General features: G+C 38.6%; 2 protein-coding genes across 2 annotated transcripts in view; one reads left to right on the top strand and one right to left on the bottom strand.

Moving 5' to 3' along the window:
- The window catches only part of efl1 (elongation factor like GTPase 1), a 65,068-nt gene extending 64,564 nt beyond the window's left edge, over nucleotides 1–504 (bottom strand). The window contains 1 exon segment of the mRNA XM_042344103.1: nucleotides 487–504. The gene's annotated coding sequence lies outside the window, so the exon portion shown is untranslated.
- Nucleotides 505–924: 420 nt separating this feature from the next.
- Nucleotides 925–13,751, top strand: saxo2 (stabilizer of axonemal microtubules 2). Its single transcript, XM_042344113.1, has 4 exons — nucleotides 925–1,031; nucleotides 8,343–8,522; nucleotides 9,512–9,714; nucleotides 12,763–13,751. The coding sequence occupies exons 1-4, from the start codon at nucleotides 985–987 to the stop codon at nucleotides 13,749–13,751; spliced, it is 1,419 nt and encodes a 472-aa protein (XP_042200047.1). The 5' UTR covers nucleotides 925–984.
- Nucleotides 13,752–14,475: the final 724 nt, after the last annotated feature.

Raw genomic sequence — 14,475 nt, 5'->3', positions numbered from 1 at the left:
GGGGTGTTGTTGGAGGTGTGTGTGTGTGGGGGGTGTTGTTGAGGGTGTGTGTGTGTGGGGGGTGTTGTTGAGGGTGTGTGTGTGTGGGGGGTGTTGTTGAGGGTGTGTGTGTGGGGGGGGGGGTGTTGTTGAGGGTGTGTGTGTGTGTGGGGGGGGGTGTTGTTGAGGGTGTGTGTGAGTGGGGGGGGGTGTTGTTAGGTGTGTGTGTGGGGGGGGGGGGTGTTATTGTGTGTGTGGGGGGGGGTGTTGTTGAGGGTGTGTGGGGGGGGTGTTGTTGAGGGTGTGTGGGTGTGTGGGGGGGGTGTTGTTGAGGGTGTGTGTGTGGGGGGGGTGTTGTTGAGGGTGTGTGTGTGGGGGGGGGGAGGCACAAGGCGAGCAGAGGTGGCTGTGAAGTCAAAAGCGCTGGTCATAGGAGAGAGGGCGACACGTGATGAGCTCAGCCCATGCGCGAACAAGGCGCAGGGCAGCGCTTTGTCGCCACCTTACCCTGAGTGGGTGGGTGGGTGGGAGGTGAAGGCAGCAGCAGCAGGAGGAGGAGGAGCAGCAATCCCTCCCTCTCCCTCTCTCTCTCTCTTTCTTTCTCCAAAAACACAGACGCGAGACGCGCGCCCCGACGCCACCCGACCGTCGAGTCCCGTTCGCGCCAATGTACCGGAAGCGGAGGCCCGGCCTGACCTCTGACCTTCGAACCGCCCCGCCCTGCTTTGCGCCGTTGCCAGGGACGCGGCGGTTGCCAGGGGACACCCCGGCGCTTGCCTAGAGACGGCGCGTGTCCCTGTTGGGACACAATCAAGGCTTGAAGAGAGAGAGAGAGAGACACACACACACAGAGAGAGAGAGAGAGAGAGCTGCAGGATTCCGGCCCTGCACTACACACAGTGTCTTTAGTGTCTAAATATATATATATATATATAAACACATGTATATATATATATATATCTTTCTTTCTTTGCAATGAGAACAGTGTAAACTGCGAGACACAGAATGACCAGACTGAACCAAAAATGTATCTGCGAGATCTGCACCTGTGGGTAAGTTGAGAGTCGATGCTCCCCCCATCCCCCCACACACACCTCTCCCCCCCACACCCTCCCCCCCAGGGAGAGAGACAGTGGCAGCAGAAAGCAGACCATGCCATTCGTTTCGAGATCCGACTAGATACGATGCCAGCCAGGACATAATATCTCGGGGTAGTTTGGGACGAATAATATCTCGGGAATACAGCGTACAGTTTGGGACGCCGCGACGTGTTCGAGCGCCTGCCAGGATGGAAGGGCGCACCAGATGGTCCCCTTTCGCCTCGCCAATTCCTGTGCTCTCACGCTGCTGCCCGGAGAGCTCCCGGTTCCGAGGACACACACCAAACTCCCATCAAAGCGTCTGGGTTGTGTTGGGTTTTGGAGTGGCTGCCCACCCATCCGGTTTCCTTTTAAGTCACGGTTTTAATGCTTTCATGTTCGGTGTTGCTTCCGATATATATTCACAGCTGCGATCTTCTTATCTAAGTCTTACTGCAAGGCAGGAAATTTTGACCTGTGAAATGTTACATTTGACAAAATGTTATGGTTCTAGTGTATTGCAAAGATCTTGAGTGTTCATGAGTGGAAGTGGGTAAGTTATATTTTTTGGGAAGTGTAGGCTCTAAAATATGTTATCTCTTAAGCGCTCTGAGACGCCGTCCGGCGTGAAGGGCGCTATACAAATGCAAGTTGTTGTTGTTCTTCATTTTTTTTAATCCTGAAGTTTGTCCAACTCTTCCTGATTCCAAAGTCTTTCTAGGCTTTAAATAAAGGAGAACATCACGCAATTCCAAAAAGGCCACTTGCATTGTCTTTGGTCTAAGTCCATTGCTGTATATTTGGTAACCAGTGAATGCTTACTGAGGTTTCGAGGCTTCTTGATTTATTCCTTGAATGTGCCAATAAAATATTGCTAACTTACAAAAAAAGGAAGAAATAGCTACTTGTCTGAAACCAATATGCATTTCTGGGAGCAGTTCTTTCTAACCTCTGTTTTTATATTCCCCTAACCAGATATCCTATTAATCTTGTCCTCAGATCCCCTACTAATGGAAAGAGTTTATCGGGATTAATTCTCTCAAACCCTTTCAGTATCTCCACATAAACTTTATTTTTTTTGTTTTTATCCATTTCTCTTTGACATATCATGAGATGTTGTACAACACATTGAGCAGTGAAAATCTAAAGAAGATTTTTTATTCTCTTAAAATAATGCTTTGGTGTAACAACCTCTTTGTGATATCATAGACATTTCAGAATGTTCCTTCAACAACTGAACTTTCTCATTCATTTTAATGTAATTAGTTATGTACTAAAACTGAACAAAACATTTTACAACTCATTTTGTAACAGTTTGCAGTTTGCTACAGAGATAAACTTTCAGGCAATTCGTAACTGAATCTGAATTTCTCCAACCTTGCAAGCCCACTCCATTCTACAAATTCAGGCCTGCTGCACATCCTACACTACCTCCACCCTGCCATCAGTGATGAAACAGTTATTGTCACCACCCTCTGGAATGCCTTCTCTCTACCCATCTATCTTACCTCATTAATCCATCTTCCAAAGCTTCCTAAAATACTATACATTTGTGTCTATATGTTCGTTCACCTCTCTCCTTTGCTAAGTTGACATATCGAAGGGCATATCACAGCTGAGTCTGCCGTTAGCCTTACCATGTGTGCCTCCCATCAGAGATCACTGGATCATGATCAGGAGCAGGAAACATGCCAAATTTTCCTCCCCCAATTCTTGATGCAGCAGTAAGGGGCCCTGGTGGCAATTTTAGCACTCCTACTGCTACCCAAACAGATGCGGGTTTGAAAAGAAGCTTGTTTAATTGCAGAGTTAGCTTCAATTTTTTTTTCCTATTTTCTCCCCATTGGGACGCAGGAGCCCCTCTGCCCCTGGCCTGGCTTGTTGGGAATTCTTGTTGGGAATTGGTTACTCTCTAACAAGCTATCCATTGTACAAGTGTGAAACGTCATGACAGTGAGTCTCAGAAAGCCAATGGACCACAGAGGACCTCACAGCTGAGACTGGCCTCCCTCGACTCAGCTGCCACACATTCACAGAACCTGTAGAGGGTGCTGTAAAACCCTGGAAACGAGGAACAAGAACCCTGGCTGAGTTTGAACCGTCATAATACTGACTTGGTCACACCAGTACATAGCTAATATTGTACAAGAATGGTTCTCAAGGGTTTAATCCGTTAATCAGCCTTTCCGCAGCTATGAAGGCGCTCTCACAGAGTTATTTGTTATTAGGGTGTGTAACTCTAGTACAATGCAGTTACTGGTGTCAAATCTGTGGTCGTAATGGAAACCAACCTAACCCATGATACACAAGGAACAATGAATTATGGGCCAACGATCTGGTGACCTCAGACTGCATAATTCATGAGCACCAGATATGCAATGGTTCACAACACGAAAGACTATTTTTCCAGACTTATATTTATGTACTTGTAATTATACAACACGCGTGGTGGTTGATAATTTTTGTGAGTTTAGGTTTGCCGAGGTCCTATGTGAAGTGGCCATGATTGTGATGTCATATTAAACTGTGATATAATGCAGAATAATCAATAGCATTCAAACTGTTGTTATCCCATTGATTCTGTCTGTCACAATATTGCCTTGTCACATAAAGGAACAGACTAAAGGGTTGATGTCTTTAATGTGATGCGTTGTACAATAATAGGATGGTTGTAGCAAGATAAGCTTACGGGAAGCTTCCCAGTGTTCTGTTCTGGTATGGGGTACAGCTTAACAGGTGCGAATTAATAGGACAAATGAAATGTGTAACCCCCCGCCGCCACCTGCAAAAAACAGTGCACTCCAGAATTCACAAAAAGTAAATGTTTCTGTGAGTTATCAAACTTGAAACTCTTCAGCAAAGCAAAATATTTTTGTAAGCGCAAGATGTAAACATTTAAAAATATGTTTTTATAACTTTAAAGTTAATTTCATTATTTTATAAATCAATGTTATTATGATGATTATACTCTAAAAAAAATTTTTATGTTCTAATTTATAGTGAGTACAATGTGCACTGAATTTAGGGATAACCTGTGCTTAAGGTTTTCAAAGCATTTTGTCATTTCGAGGGAAGTGCTAACATTTGCATGTTCTGTCTAGGTATTGTGTATTGTTTTGTTTTTATTTGAGATTAGGTTGCCATAGAGTGTTACCTGGAAACTATAGGAAATATTCCAGCATGTACATACAACAGAGGAAAACTGCTTTCCTATTTAGATTCTTAAAAAAGTATTTTGAAGCAAAAGTTTAGAATTATATTTAAAATCCAAATTAATTACCTGGCATCAATTCTTAATAAAAATGAATTGATGATTAACTTATTCAGAATACCTTCTTCAAAGCTAGAATTATCCTGTTGGATCAATATTACCATACATTTATCATGAATAGTAAAATGCATACATTAGAAATAAACAGCATAATTATCACAAAAATATTTAAAAATTTGTTTTTTGACACAAACTTTCTTTTTCTTTCTTTTTCTATAATGAATAATGATGGGAATACAATAACTAAACCATGAATTAAAGACTGATCTGACGAAAATAAGCGAATGTTGCTACTTTCCACATTTTTTCCAGTATGTTATAAAGCACAACATAAATAACAATTAATACACCTACATCACTACACATACGTTCTGCATACTGTAACCATCTATGACTGCATTGTGATTTATAGAAGTATTGAAATTCACAATCTTAAATAGATTATCAGGTGTATCAATGGAAATTGAACTCTATTCAATTGTTGTAATGAATTGCTTGGCACAATACAAGCCAACTCTACTTGTGTGACAGAAAGAATTGAGGAACCAATGGATAAAGATGTGGCATATGATACCAGAATCCTCCATAAAGTACTGGACGCAAGGTCGCTTCAGTGAGCAGAGTCCTTATTTTTATTTTGTAATGGAAGGGAAAATGGCTTGGAGGAAGAAATATAAAAAGAAACATTAAAAAAGGTAAATAGATTATACTTTTCTTAAAAAGAATTAGAAGTTAATTTAATTATTTGAAGAAATTCTGAACTTTGAAAATGGGCACAACAGGGATCCTCCACAGGGTCAGCTGTAGAATGATGCATTAATCAAAGTCCCCCCTCTGGCTGCCTCAGAAACCTTGGCAGTCAGGCCATCAGATGACTCTAGGAACTCTAGCTTATGACGTCCTTGAAAGGAAGGTAGTCAGAAGACTGGCAATAGAGTAAAACTGTTTGGCTATCTGTGAGACAAGTATGTAATGTTGCTGTGCAGCTTGTGTAAGCCAGTGTGCACAGCATTGAATACACTTGTGGTGCCTTCAGTGCTCACTGTCTCATGGATGGGGGCGGATTGAGAGGGTGGCAATGACAGCCGTGTGTCTAATATGTCACTTCATTTTTTCCAGGTGCATTGAGGAATGCATTTGTAAAGTGACTCTGTGGAGGATATTGCAACCGAGGTGACATCCTGCAAACCTCCTCCTCTGCCTGCTGTGCTTTGGATCTTATACCAACAGAGTCCATTCGGTGCTCTTCCTCAGACATGGTGACAGTGTTTCAGCGTTGGATAAGGATATGATTCCAAAATCACTTTAGCTAGAATATTAATACATCATCCGTAAACATAGGGTAAAATATATCATCAGTTCAGCTAAGAATGTATAATTATAAATTCTTATGTACTTACATCTTTGGACTACTGCATATGAAGATAATAAATTCATTGCTGATTACTAAAGTTTTTAAAATGGAGGAACAGATGGACAATAAATATTTATGCATTTTTACACACTACTCAAAAAGTTTTGATATCCAAATCAAGTTGGCTAAATTTTTATTGTTATCATTTTCATACAATGAATGTCATGACATAATGCATACTCTGTGTTTCTTGTTGCTTGTACTTGTATTTAAACTGGTTATACAGCATATTATGTTGTGGGATATGTACATGAACAAAAAATTATTCAACAGTAAAATGAAATAAAATGTGTCTTTGAAACATTTTAGTACTCTCAACATTAGTAAAGTTAAGTCAAAAAGTCATCTTCCCGAAATAAAATAGACTAAATAACTTAAATTGTAACTGTAAGGTTGAGGGGCGATTGTTTATATATCTAAAAAGCCTATATCATGTATATTGAAAAGAAAACAGAAAACATGTCCACAATGAAGGAGAATTCATCAACAAAGAAAAAAATGGGTGTGATTATTCAATACTCAACTATATTTGGTTATAAGTCAAAATAAGTTTGAGTCAAGGCCACATTTTAAAATGACTATGGAGTTTTCGGAACTCAACATTCAAATAAAATGGAATTGATCCAGAGAAGTGTGACAAATATGATTCCCACAATTTGCAGTTATGAGGACAGGGTCATAGAACATAAGTTGTGTTCATTGGAATAATGAGCAATATGGGTCATTTGATCCTGGTCTTAAAATGCTAAGAGGTGTAAGTGATGGTTTCTGACTTGTTTGATGAGTGTAGAACTAGTGTTTAAAAATAGCCCTGAGAGAGAACAAAGAATACAAGAATTTTGCTCTCCACATAATAGTAAATGTAGATGCCTAGAAATAAAATGTTGATGCTGAGTAAGGTAAATCCGGAATAAGAGCAAAAGACAACTTGTGGATAAAAATGTTTGTTTACTACTGAGCCTGATGTTTTTCAAGGTAACTCATCACGATGTGCTTGGAAATATTTCCATTTTATAAGATACATGATCGAATACAAGTATTCTCATTCATTCCCAGTATAGGTCCTGCAGATTTCAGTTACCTTCAGATCCCACGATCTTTTGCGATTTTGCGAGTTTATTTGGGGTTTCACAAGCTATAAAACTCGGGAGTTTGTAATTTATTGGCAACTCAGTGGAGAAGCACACAATGATTGTAATTTTGCACTATTAGATCTGACCTGGGCCTGAGTTTAATCAGTTTCTGTGAAGTATCAGTGTTGTTTGGTAAAACCTAGGAATCATTTCTAATAACGTTGGGAGGGCTATTGGAGGAAAATTCCCAAAGTAAAGGTAAACCAAGGGAAAAATGATCAGGAACTCGAAGCTCAAATAGACATGTTGAATGCATACCATGTAACAACAAAATAGTTACTGTATTTAAGAAAACTGGCAATTCAAAATTATTCTTACAATTCAGGCAATAAAAAACAGACATTATTTAACTAAAGCCACTGCTGGGAAATGCTTTTAGTTTGTTCAACTATCTTGTTTTAAGGATTAAGAAATTAATTATTTAAATTCATGCTGTAATGAATGGCAAAGGTGCTTTATTTGCTAACTAATTCTCAAGGTTGGGAAATTTGTTACTAGATTTTTAAAATTAATCAATAACTTAGTCTGTAAAAGTTGTTGACAAAAATGATTGCTTGCCTTATATAGTGTCAACAAATACTGGAAACCAGTCACAAATCAGCAGATTTTGCTGCAGCTGACATGTCATTAGTTTTTCTGGCTTCATGCCACACAGATGTTGAGAAATCCCAGAATTACTCAATGTGGCATTAATTTAAGGACAGTATCCAGTGAAACAGCACTGAACTACTGCTCCTATGACCAGGAATAATGGAGACTCACAATCCTCTTTTGCTAAAGTCATGGAGATGGTATTGAATCTTCAGTTAGGACTGTGCAAAACTAGGTATTCCCTCCCAAATCTGCCATTAAAAATGGATTTTAAGTACACATTTTAACTGCATAGGATAATTATCACCTATTATATTTTTTATTTGTATTAAATCTCACAGAGTATCTGGCATGGTGGGGTGGGGAGTAGGTATTGAGGATGAAAGTGTTAACAACAGCAATAGCTGTTTGATAATCGCTGCACATTGCTGATATAATATAGACACAATGACACCTTATGCTGTTTAAACCAACAAAATTAGTGAATATAATATTTATATTTCGTTGATGTTATACTACAACAATATTGACATTCCTCTGTACATTAACATTCCATAGAACAGGAATGCTTAATACCATGAACATAATGGAAATAAATCACATGTAAATTGTTTTGCCATTCATACTGGAGATACATTAGACAAGCACATCGCTCCATTCTGTATAGAATGCTACCACTATGTGGCAGCATTGCAAAGCCCTTTGCACAACGAAAAGGGGAGAATTATTAGCCTACCACCAGTCTAATTCAGCTGGGAAGAATAAATCCCTGAGTTTTTTTTGTTTAAGCTAGATTTTAAAGCCTCCCCTGGCTTTGGTCAACACAATACTATAGTGACAGTAACTAAAAACAAATTATATTTCTTGTTTAACAGGCGTCATCACTGCCCACATCTGCCAACAGGGTTCTATGATAAGAGTGGAGAGCCCTGTCTGCTAACTGAATATCATGAAAAGTATCCTTTGTATGGAAATGTCAAGCCTCGGAACAGCTTTAAACCTGTAAACCAAACGCAAGGAAACCGGGGTAGAATGGAAGGAACATCAACATTCAGGTAAACCCATAGTTTGGTTATCCGGGTGGCATACATCAGCATTCAAAGCTGGTCATATCAAGTACATAAAATATCTAAATGGTAGGCACTATTGTGCTCTGTTCTCCAGTTGGTGTGGTAGTGTGCAAACAATCAACAAATCTATCAAAAAAAGACTAAACATATTGTATTGACTATCTTGGCCAAACATCTGTACATATCATGTACTGGTAAATTGGCAGAACAACAACGTGTTTATTGTACATCGCAGATTTTCCATTCAGCCTCTGATTGTGATCCCTAGATCACATTTAAAAAGCAATTAGACTTATTCCATAGGGAAATCTTTAATGAAAGAGATGAATGGTTTGCCATGGGCTTGATGCTCCTTTGAACAGATACTACAGCTTCTGGCTTTGGAAAGGACCACCTAAAAGATATTTAGATTCTGCTGAAATGTTGCAGGATGAACTTCTGCATGATGCCTCTGTGTGAGGAGCACAACTTATGGCTCAAGAAATGCTGCTTTTGATCAGATGTTTTTGTTTTACATTTCTGGCTTCTCTCAAGTTACATTTCCACTGATTCCCTTTGTGAGGAAGGCTTCTTCACTGAGCAGGTTAAGGAACATCTTAAAGGTTTCAAACACCACCAGTAAAGCATTCAGGCTTTTAAGGCATGGTATATGAGGGTATAATAATAATAATAATCCTTGCATTTGATATTGCGCTTTTCACGTCGGGAGGACGTCCCAAAGCGCTTCACAGAACACACTGTAAAGTGAATTGACTGGTATGACCATTATAGTAGTGTTACCAAGTCAGAATATCTCAAAAGCATGTCACTCAAGGGTATTAATAGTATAGTATTTTGAATGATCATCTAATATTATGGGCTCATGTCCTGGTTTTGAGCTGAAACACACGCTTCTCACCTCGAAGTGCGAGTGTTAGCAACTGAGCCAACTGACACAAATATCTTGTGTTAACAAATTTTGTCTTATTTTCCAGATCGGATTATGTACCTCATGATGTTGCACGTAGACCAGGTCGTGTGCAGAAGGAATACAGACCACAATCTGGTCAGATGGATCACTCTACAACCTACAAGATGGACTATAACCCTCACAAAGTGAAGCCTGCAGCAATGATTCGTCCTGCAGAGAGAAAACCTGGGAAAGGAACAAAGGTAGACACCATACCTACATACAAAGGTAACATATGATTGTAACATTTTTGTTCAATAGTTAATCTCAATATGTATTTATGCCTGCTCATTGGCCTGGACATGAGGCAAGAATTAAGGACTGCACCAATTAGATGCAACTCGTCAATGATATTGATGTATTATTTACCTGCCATTGATTCCCTGTAGCTTGAAACGCTAGTTGTTATGTTCTGATATATACAGAAATATGAAACAAAAACAGTGTATCTGGTGAAAGGTTACTATTTTTCCTAACTATTTTCTGTTGGTGTCTCTTGGGTCAAGGATGAAATCAATTCTCTTAAAAAAATACTCTAGATTCTATAAGCAAAGGCCTGGAGTATATCGCAAAATGATTGCAGAAATTGAACCATGGATAACTTTTGCTAATTCTAAAGCCAAAACTGGCAGATGAAAGGCAATTAGAACCAGATGTCTTCATCTTTTTCAAAGATAACACAAATAACTATTATTAAGGTCAACTTCAGATACTTGCGACATTTACATCCTCCCTAAACCCTTCAGTTTATTTTATGTTTAATTTGGTCAGTTTTATTTCTGAGAATATCAGGTTAGTAATGTTAATACGAAATCACTTGAAATTTGTTTTTATTCCCTCCATCAGACACCTTAATCTGATAAACTGTAGTTGACCTTATATTTAATTTTGTAAAGCTCAGCTTGCTAAGAAATTCTTAACATATGTGATAGTTTTTTTACTCCATTAGTCAGACATCTTAATCTGATAAAATTTAGTTGACCCCTCGTCTTTTGGTTATTCTTGTGATAAAATGAAATATCTGATCTTCCACCTGATACTGTGGTACAAGCTTGTCATTCAAAGTAAGCTTTCCTAGTCTTAGCATTTCTTTCTAGATTTGTACTGTTTTGTCTTATTTTCCAGATAGGTTATTGGAGATCTGCCAACCACTGGGACCCCATGATCAAACTGGCAGCCTTTTCTTGCATAGCAAGATGATTTGGCTGCCAATCATCATCTCAAATGGTGTAAATCCCATAGATTTGTGTCCTTGTGGGGGGTAGATCTAATGACCATGAGCATAAGTGGCATCTTAATTCCCAATTGCCACTATTGGAGGATATATATTTAACACTACAGCATTATGTGTATACTTCTGACTTGACCTGAATGGAGAAGCACAGGAACGCCAAAACTACCAACAGTTAAAGAAAGAGGTCAAAACTAACCTAAAGGCCAAGCTGATTTTTTTTTTAAATAACTGGTTTACATATGTTTCCTGAACAGATGAGCCAAAAACACAAACGGTTATTTGTAAATTCATCACATCTACAAAAATGTAATAAAGTTATGCCATCCACAGAACATGCCATACTGTAATGAACTGCATAGCCTTTGAGCATGCTGCATTAAATAATCAAATATGATTCAGGTTGGGTAAAGCACTGTGCCTCTGGGATCTAGTTTGAAATCTTCCAAGCAGCTTGAATGAAGGCTTCTCTGTCAGGTGGCTCAAAGAGGAAGGAAGTCAAAGGAAATACTTTCTCTTCAAAGGATTTCCTCCTTCCATCTCCTAAAAAGCCTTAGTGTATCCTGATCCATGTAGGAAATTTGTCAATGCAAGTTAATTACTATCTTGTTCCATTTGGTTACGTTTACAAAATAAGACCATACGAAATGTTAAATGATAAAAGACCAAGGTCCATCTAGTTCATCTTCCACCTTCCTGGCGGTCGCATGGACATATAATCCTTGCATTTGATATAACGCTTTTCATGTCAGGAGGACATCCCAAAGCGCTTCACAGAACACACTGTAAAGTGAATTGACTGTATATTTGTGGGCAAACGCGGCAGCCAATTGCGCACAGCAATATCCCACAAACAGTCGTAGAATGAAAATGACCAATTTATTATTGTTTTTGGTTTTGGAGGGATTATTATTAGGCGTGTGGAGTAAGGAAACTTGCCCAAGGTTTCACCCTGCCTGGGATTGAACTCAGGTCTCTCGCTTGCAAAGCGAGTGCTCTAACCACTGAGCTACAGGACTCCACCTGTATATGTCCCAAACTACTTATATCCCATAATGTTATTTCCTAAAAGAAACGATCTAAATCTGTGTTTGAAAGAATCAACACTTCCTGCTTCAACTGCCTCCCTAGGGAGCCTGTTCCACAGGTTCACTATTGTTCACTGAAATAGTGTTTGAGTAGATTCGCTCTGAATTTACCCACCTTCAATTGTAGGCCTTGTCCTCTGATTTTACTATTCTGGACAAATTGAAACAGCCTGTCATGATCTATATTGTCGTGCCCATTTAGAATCTTAAAGACAACAATCATGTCATCTTTCAATCTTTTTTCAAGCGTGAAAATGCGCAATTTACTTAATCACTCCTCATAGTCCAGTCCCTCCGTTCCCTCAATCATTTTGGTTACCCTCCTCTGTATCTTCTCGATTTCTCCAATATCCTTTTTCTACTGCTGCAACCAGTACTCTAAGTTTGATCTATACAGTGGCAGGATTATCCCACTATTTTGGCTTGCTATTGATCTTTTTTGTAAAAATATTTACAAAATAACCTTGTGTGGTTATAAGTGACTAATACAATTTTACGAGTACATATATATTTTATAACTCTTACTCTAATACTTTACGCGATAGATAAATAGGGTGTGATCCTCCACACAGAGAGAGAGAGTGCATAATGCACTCCAGAAAAAGAGAAATTTCCATGCATACGTGGAATTCAGTCTAGTTTGGATACTTTTAAGCATGGCAATAGGTTTCCACATGCCAGATACCCGGCTTGTGTGTCTGAGTATCTAATCATAGCTTTTATTTAAACCAAAGAAAAGGTTAAAAAGTTCCATTTTACCCCTCCAATAACTGAGGGAACACATCTTGTTAAAGGTGTGACGAATTCAAGCCAAAACTCCTAAAATGCTATGCAGTTAACAGATTCCTATTAATGTCTTATTTTGTGAAACATCTGTCTTATACAGGCTTAGAGTATACCTGATGATATAGTTTGTACTTTAAAACCAATACACAAGTATTTCAATTTTCTTTTCAGATGATTATAGAATGTGGGAAATTCCCAAAAAGCCACCGAAGGCAGATCAAGCTTATTGTCCTCCGACAACAAAATTTGGAAACCCAAGTACATTTCAAGATGATTTTGGTCCCAAGGGATTAGTGGCTACAGAGAGCTGCAAACCACCAAATATTCCAAAGGTATCTGATGTTCCCTTTGAAGGTTTAACAAGTCACCGGGTGGCTTATGTTCCTCATCAGCTAGAGAACCGATTTATTAGACAAAAAGAAGAATACAAACCAAGTGACCAACCTTTTGAAGATCTCACCACTCACCGTCGTGATTACAGGGGCCTGCACGGAGACCTTGCTAAAAGCTGCAAACCTGAATCCACTAAGATAGGATCTGATGCACCCTTTGAAACTAGCTCAGAATTCCGTGATCGATATCAACCATGGCCTGTTTCCTTGCCCTATGTCCATAAAAAACCCAAGTACGTGCAACCAGATGGCCACATGGATATGAAAACCACCAGCCAGCTTGATTACGTAGGACATAAAATCAAGCCTCCTGCACCTTTCAGGCCTGCAAGTGCTAGAAAGGTCCATGCTCCCTTCCAGGGAAATACAACAATGAAGGAAGACTTCAGGCCATGGGATACACCAAAGCTTTCATTGATCAAGAAAGACGATGAGATAAAAAGACCTTCTGGGAAGTTTGATGACTTGACAACATTCAAATCTCATTATATTCCACATCAGCTCAATCCATCACAAAGCTGCAAGCCTTCAAATCAACCACTGCACAGCACGACACCATTTGATGATGGGACCATGTATCGTATAGATTATACACCTAAGAAGTTAGAAATATGTCCAGCAAGCTATCCAACTCCACCAGGCTATATCTTTGAACACACCGATACACGTGGTCATAAATTATATCAGAAGCTACCAGCGTTGGAATCCGATAATATGCAACCGGCATTTGAAATGCAGCATCCAAATGAAATAGCTGTGGAATCCTAAAGTATTCAAGTGCATTGTCTGTTTTTAATTATGATTTTTTTTAGACAATACCAAACCTATACATGGTACAATTTAAATAACATGTACTTTGTGTTATTCTGAAAAGGAATTGTCTCTGAATGTACCTTCACAAATTATATTCACCACAAATTATAATTAGTAATGCTAATAGAAATGGTGAATATGTAAGATTCTTCTGAACTTCTAAGTATTAAGTGTTTCAAAAATTTAGTTCTAATTTAGATATTTATTCAGTTTGGAATTAGTAACTTCAAAACAAGTCTACCTAACGCAACAGATTACTTCCAATACATAATACCTGGTATGTATTATTCCTATTATTCTTATACTATAAATTTCCAGTTCTCATTTGTTATTTTATCTCAACTATCAAAATTGATCAGTTCATGGTTAGTCATAATCTCCATATAGTTCACATCACTACATTCAACTAAATGTGTTTTCTGCCTTTCAGGCATTAAATACCCAATGCAAAATGATTTGACCACATTAAGATACCTCGAATCTCATTTCTCTATCATTCACGTCTCATTTTAAAATAACTATTGCAATTAATCGTCTTTAATTACCTGTCCTTGATTTCACAATATTCAGCAAAACTATCAGGTGAATTAGGTTCCTATCTTAATAATAATAATAGGTTCCTATCTTTATGCATTAGCCTTAATAAAACAATGAAGGTTTTTAACATATTAAGATAGAA

The sequence above is a fragment of the Callorhinchus milii genome, unplaced genomic scaffold (assembly GCF_018977255.1).
Source record: "Callorhinchus milii isolate IMCB2004 unplaced genomic scaffold, IMCB_Cmil_1.0 Scaffold26, whole genome shotgun sequence".
Taxonomy (NCBI): domain Eukaryota; kingdom Metazoa; phylum Chordata; class Chondrichthyes; order Chimaeriformes; family Callorhinchidae; genus Callorhinchus; species Callorhinchus milii.
This window is presented reverse-complemented; position numbering and strand designations above follow the sequence as displayed.